The sequence below is a fragment of the Vitis riparia genome, chromosome 12 (genome assembly GCF_004353265.1).
Source record: "Vitis riparia cultivar Riparia Gloire de Montpellier isolate 1030 chromosome 12, EGFV_Vit.rip_1.0, whole genome shotgun sequence".
NCBI classification, from domain to species: Eukaryota; Viridiplantae; Streptophyta; class Magnoliopsida; order Vitales; family Vitaceae; genus Vitis; species Vitis riparia.
Genome location: NC_048442.1, coordinates 1281408 through 1288001, shown reverse-complemented (window position 1 = coordinate 1288001; position 6594 = coordinate 1281408). Strand labels below are relative to the sequence as shown.

The 6594-nt window shown below is 37.0% G+C and overlaps 1 protein-coding gene across 1 annotated transcript; it reads left to right on the top strand.

The window, feature by feature from the left end:
- The first annotated feature begins 1252 nt into the window (after window positions 1-1252).
- LOC117926793 (disease resistance protein RPS2-like) lies at window positions 1253-4267 on the top strand. Its single transcript, XM_034846084.1, has one exon. The coding sequence runs from the start codon at window positions 1253-1255 to the stop codon at window positions 4265-4267; it is 3015 nt and encodes a 1004-aa protein (XP_034701975.1).
- The last annotated feature ends 2327 nt before the right edge of the window (window positions 4268-6594 follow it).

Below are 6594 nucleotides of genomic sequence, written 5' to 3'. Positions count from 1 at the left end.
TAAATATGAATGTAAATATTTGCATTTATTTAATGGTTTGATATGATAAAATTTGATAAATATATTTTTATTGGACAATAATATTACAAAGGTAATGCATAGCTAGGTGGTTAGGCTTTTGGTTTTACACTCGGGAGGGCAGGGTTCAAACATTGTGGGGTATAAATATCTAATTAGCTGTAGAAGCCCACGATGTAAGCATTCGAAGAAGTGTTGGGCCAATTAGGCAGATTCCATGGTTTGGTCCAATCATAGTTCACAGACGGCTGGCCGACGCTATGACTGGTTTGACCACAAATAACTTTCTATAACCATCACCTCCAATATATTAAATTTTCAATCTTTTTAATTTTAAAAAATTAAATCGACAAACCATAATCTATATTGGGTTTTTTCAAAGAATATTAGTGCTTAAAACTAATTAACTAATCTAAAGTACTAATACAAGGGTTAGAATCTTATATCGAAAACTAATTTTCACTTTAAACTTCCAAATCTTCAATTTTTTTTTTTTAATTATTATTATGATTATTTGTGTTTCAATTATAGCTTTATAGCTATAGAATTCCTTTTTTTTTCATATCAAAGACTTAAGATTTGTTTTTCTTCTATTTATTTTTAATTTAAAATATTAATATAAGGGTTATAATCTTACATAAAAAACTAATATTTAACTATAAACTTTCAAATCTTTAGCCCTACACTCTTCGATTGATTTGATCTGCATGTAAAAAAGGTTTTTCGAATAAAAAAGATAGCAAAAGAATCCACTTTATATTTAGGGCTTTTAACAATGAAAAAACCTTTATACTCTTATTCAATTTAATTAATTATTATTATTATTATTATTTTAATGTTTTTGCCCCTACATTGGGATTGCGGCGTCACATGCGCCACCTCCAAGGGTGCCGCCACTTTTTGTAGAAGGTGAAGGCAAGCCACTGCCAAAATGATTTTGACCAAAACTTATCTAGTACTACTTATTTAAGTGGGTTTACTCATCTAATTGAAAACTAATTGATGTTGAATGAGAAAGCCAAACCTTTTATGATACTAGGCATTAGACTCACCCTCCACCAGAGTCATCATTTATGCAGAGCCATATTATTACTACCCTAACAGAATTGGGAGGAGAGGCTGAGTAGTGTAATATCTCTTGTATTGGTTCAATCGTTAATTGGGTATGCATTGTTGTAATTGTAGGAAGTATTAACGATCTCACTTGAATTTGGTCCATCTTGGTGATGCAGGAATGGCTGAAAACATGTTCAGTGGGGTCGGAGCTGAGGCATATAAAGACGCGAGAACAGTAGTAACTACCACCACTGGCAAATTAGTTGATGTGAAGAATCTGAAAAGAAACTACAAAAAGTTGATCACCGAAGCAGAAGAGCTCTGGACACTGAAGGATGATATAGAGAAAGCAAGCAGAGTTAAAATAAAGCCGGCCATAAGTAAGTGGATTGCTGAGGTTGATATGCTTAAAAAAGAAGTGAACAGACTGCAAACGGAATACAATAAAGGACAGTGGCCGCCGTGGAGATGGTGCCGCTTATGGTGGAAGGTTAGTAATGACTTGAAAACGAAGAGGCAGCAGGTTCGTAGTCTTTTGATTGATGGAAATATTGAAAAGCGAGTTTTGGAGGATGAATTGCCAAGCTCTGTCTGGATACAAAATGCACCTGAAATCGAGGAAAACTCACCACTGAGAGAAGTTGTAAGTGATGTACTAGTTCATCTTAAGGATGAAAATGTAAGAAGAATCGGAATCTGGGGAGCGGTCGGAAATGGGAAAACCGTGATAATGAAGCTCTTGAATAACAATGAAAACATTCGTGATATGTTTAAATATGTCATTTTTGAAACGGTCTCAAAGGAGATGAGCATAGAGAAGCTGCAAGAGGCCATCATGCAACGGCTAAACCTGGACGAGATGCGTACCGACAACGTCGAAAAAAATGCTCACATAATATCGGACTGGTTGAATGAAAAGAAGTGTTTGATTCTTCTGGATGAGGTATGTCAAACCATTAAGCTAGACGAAGTTATGGGAATCCGTAGCAACCAGAATCACATCAAGGTGGTGTTGGCAAGTAGATACCTACGCATTTGTAGCCTCATGGAAACTGATGTTGAAATAGAAGTGAAACCATTTTCCCGGGATGATGCTTGGAAAATGTTCAAGAAAAATGTGGGTAAAGCCATTTCTAACTCTGACATTCAAGCAAAAGCTAGGCTTCTTGTTGCAGAGTGTCACCGGTTCCCACTGCTGATAGACGTAGTATCCAAAACCTTCAAAAAGAACCAAACAGATTCGACCCTTTTGGACGAGTTATTGAAAAGCTTGCAAAGATGGGACAGTGACAGAGTTGAAGGCATTGACGAAGTGTTGGAACGCCTGAAGGTTTGTTACGAGTGTTTAAAAGATGAAGAGAAGGACTGCTTCTTGTACGGTGCATTGTATCCTGCAGAAAGCATGATATATGTGGATTACTTGATAGAATGTTGGAGAGCTGAAGACTTTATTCGTCATGCAGAAGAGTTTAGAAATGCACGTAGTGGCGGGCACAAAATATTGTGTGAGCTTATTGAGCTATCATTTCTAGAGAGAACCGCAAAGACGAAATATGTTACGATGAACAAATTGTTTCGGAAATTGGCTATAGATATCTTATCCCAAAAGGATAACAAATATTTGGCAAAACCATGGGAGGGATTACAAGAGTTTCCACATCCTGAAGAATGTAACCAAGCAAGTAAGATCTCGTTGATGGGTAATCGACTTAGCACTTTACCAGAAACTCTAGATTGTGGCAATCCCTCAGCATTGTTCCTTCAAAGAAATAAGGACTTGAGTGTTATTCCTCGATTGTTCTTCCAATCAATGTGCAGACTGCGAGTTCTGGATTTGCAAGGCACTGGGATTGCATTTTTGCCTTCCTCTATATCCATGTTGGTTTTTCTCAGAGGGCTCTACTTAAATTCTTGCATCCACTTGACAAAGGTACCATCTGAAATAAAAGCACTTCAACAGCTTGAGGTTCTTGATATTCGAGGTAGTAGACTTAATTTACGTCAAATTCAAAGTTTAATATGGTTGAAGTGTTTGCAAATATCCTTGTCTAATTGTTGCATTGAACGTACTGAGGTATCCGATAGTCAAAGGACTGGAATAAATATCAATCCCTTTCGAATTCCAAAACTATTCAAGCAAGTGGCAGTATCACTGTATAGTTTTGGCATGGGAAACCATACTCAGGAGCAATCAGGAATTATTTCCAGGTTTGTTTCATTGGAAGAATTGAGTATTGATGTTGATTCTTCTCAACAGCTTCGGGAAACGGTTGTGGAGGAGGCCATAGAAGAGAGTGCTAAATTGAATCAACTTACTTCCCTTCGATTGTACTTCCCTAGAGTGGACCATCTTAGGTTGTTTGTTACCAAAAGCCAAGTGTGGAATTCTCCCTTCACATTTCAATTTTCTGTTGGTTACGAGGACTCAACCCACTCACAAATTTTCGAGTCCTTACATTCTCCAAGGTACAACTCTCTGAAAATGGTGAATGGTGAAGGCACAGATCCTGTCATCTCGGAAGTACTTGGAAAAACTCATGCATTTGGACTAGAAAACCACAGGGGAGTTTCCAGTCTATCTGATTTTGGCATTAAGAAGATGAACCATATGTTGGTTTGTTTGCTTGAAGGATGCAATGAAGTTGAGACCATCATCTCTGTTGGTGGAACCATGACACGTGTGTTAGAAAACCTGGAAATTTTGTATGTAAACAACATGCTGAGATTGGCAAGTATTTGTGATGGGTTTGTTCCTATTGGAAGTCTAGGTCAACTAACAACTCTGAAATTAGTTAGATGTCCAGAGTTGAAGAAGATATTCTCTGATGGCATGATTAAGCAGCTCCCTCAACTACAGCACTTGAGAGTTGAAGAATGTCATCAAATTGAGGAGATAATCATGGAATCTGAGAATGATGGATTAGAAGCCAATGCACTTCCAAGGTTGATGACGCTAGTACTTCTTGATCTCCCAAAACTAAAAAGCATTAGGATTGATAATTCATTGAATTGGCCTTCTCTACAGAAGATAAAAATATCCACGTGCCGCATGTTGAAGAAGCTGCCTTTCAACATGGTGAATGCAACCAGACTGAGATCCATCGAAGGGCAAAACTCATGGTGGGAAGCTCTAGAATGGACAGACGATGGTGCCATTAAACAGAGACTAGAGCCTCTTTGCATCCTCAACTAGCTCCTCAGATTTGTGTGCAGCGGTCTAATTTTAAAGCTGATTGAGATATATAGTTGCCGCCTTGGTTTGTCTTTGTCTAAGACTTGATATGTACCTTGGTTTGTATCCATTTGAGATTTGTTTTCATGGTTTGTATTTGTTTGAGATTTGCTATTTTGGGTTGTAATTTTTTTTTCAATATTTGCTACATTGAATTTCCTTTGCTACAGGTTTGTTAGCTGGGATTGTATTTGTGTAAGACTTAATTCCACTGTGTTTGTTATATTGTAGGAAAGATCTCTTATTTTAATGTAGGATCAGTCAAGTAAGGATGTACGGTTCCAAACGCGCGGGCTCTAAATTTCATACCTGTGAAGATTGGTCCCGTTTCAGCTGCAAATGGATAATTTTATTACGCAAAATGGTTGAACTGAAAGTGATATAAAGTATTGAATGACTCGATTGCAAGGCCCAACGGTCTTTAAGAGATAAATAAGGGCAGGTGAATGGTGACGGAAGGTTATCATGCACAGGGCATTTTTATTTTCATTTTATTTATTCATTATTTATTTTGCCATTGATGCAAATCACTCCCTTTGGTGAAATAAGATGGGGAAAATTATTAGGTTGTGTCCGCCTTGCGGAACGTTTTCTAGTTTTCATATTTTTTATAACAGTTCTTATTTTTTATTTTTTATAACAGAATCGGATCGGTCATTGAATTAGAAAAATTACCGGTTCACGGTTCACTAGTCAGATCGGCGGCAAACCACGATCGAACCAGCGACATCATAAATATATAATTAATAAATTATTAAAATTTAAAATAATTATAAAATAAAAATAATAATTTATATATTATTTAAAAATTAAAATTTTATTTGAAAATCATTAAATTAGTCTCATAATAGTCATGATTCTTCTTTAATCATGGAAGAAAAACTCACATGACTATTTAAAAAGAAAAAAAAAATGGCAAAAACATGGAATGTGAGTTTTTAATTTATTCAATTATTTATTTGTTAAAAAAAAGAATATTTAGAAATTCTTAAATTTATTCTAATAAACTACAATTTTATTTTTATTTAATTTTTAATAAATGCTCATTGCCAAACGGGTCCTTCATATTTTATTTAAACTATTAATAGCATAAAAGAGGAAAGGGCAAAGCCTCTGAAAGGGACAAGAGTTCCCAACAATGGCTTCTCACTCTCACCCTCCACTACTCTCTCGTCTTCTTCCTCCTCCCCATTTCTTCTTCCTTCTTCTTCCATGGCTTCTCATTTCTCTCCAAACCCAGTTCTCTCTCAGTGCCACCACACTCCCGTTATCTTCTCTTTCGGTGATTCCAACTCTGACACTGGCGGACTCATCGTCGGGCTCGGCTTCCTAGTTAACTTCCCCAATGGTCGTACCTTCTTCCGTAGATCAATTGGCCGTCTCTCCGATGGACTCCTCATCATCGATCATCTCTATAAGTCACCGCACCTGACCACTACTCCGGATTCTCATTTCTTCTTCTAATGCGGGGGCGGGAGTGGGGGGAGGGTGGGAGGGTGGCTTTGCAGGAAGGGTGGGGTCATACCGGCGGGGGATGGTGAGGAGGGGGGCTTTTCTAGTAGGGATGCCGGGGGGGGTGGGGGTTCCACTGGCAAGGGACGGCAAGGGGGAGGGGCTTTTCCAGCACGGGGTGGGGGGTGTTCCAACGGGGTCGCGGGGGTGGCTTTGCAGCGCGGGGTGCTTTTCCAACAGCGGGGGATGACGATAGTGGAAAAAAATGGAACTGGACGGTTCTCCCCGAACAGTCCGGTTTATTCGGTTTGTCGGTCGGACCACTGGTTTAACCAGCCTAATTCTGGTCTGAACATTTTTCGGCCTAAATGACCAGAACTATGATTGGTCGGCGGTCTAACCGGTCTGGTCCGGTCCAGTTTTTAAAACCATGTATATATCATAAGTAAAAATTTTAAATGTCTCTTCACATTGTTTATGAATTTATCTTTGTTGTACAAAAATGATACAAAATAGTTTAAATTGTTTCTTAAGACAATTTGGTCTTCATCAAATTCTAAATAATTTTTTTGTATGACCACAAAACAATATTTTCAGATATAATCATTCTTCAAAACTTTAATATTATAAATTGTGTATTTGTATGATGACAACACAAAATTTTCATCAATAAACATGATTCAAAATTTTAATATCAAGCATGTATTATCATAATTAAAATAAAAATATACATACATACATACATAAATACATACATACATATATATATATATATATATATATATATATATATATATATATATATAATTTTATATGAAAATAAAATAAAATGAATA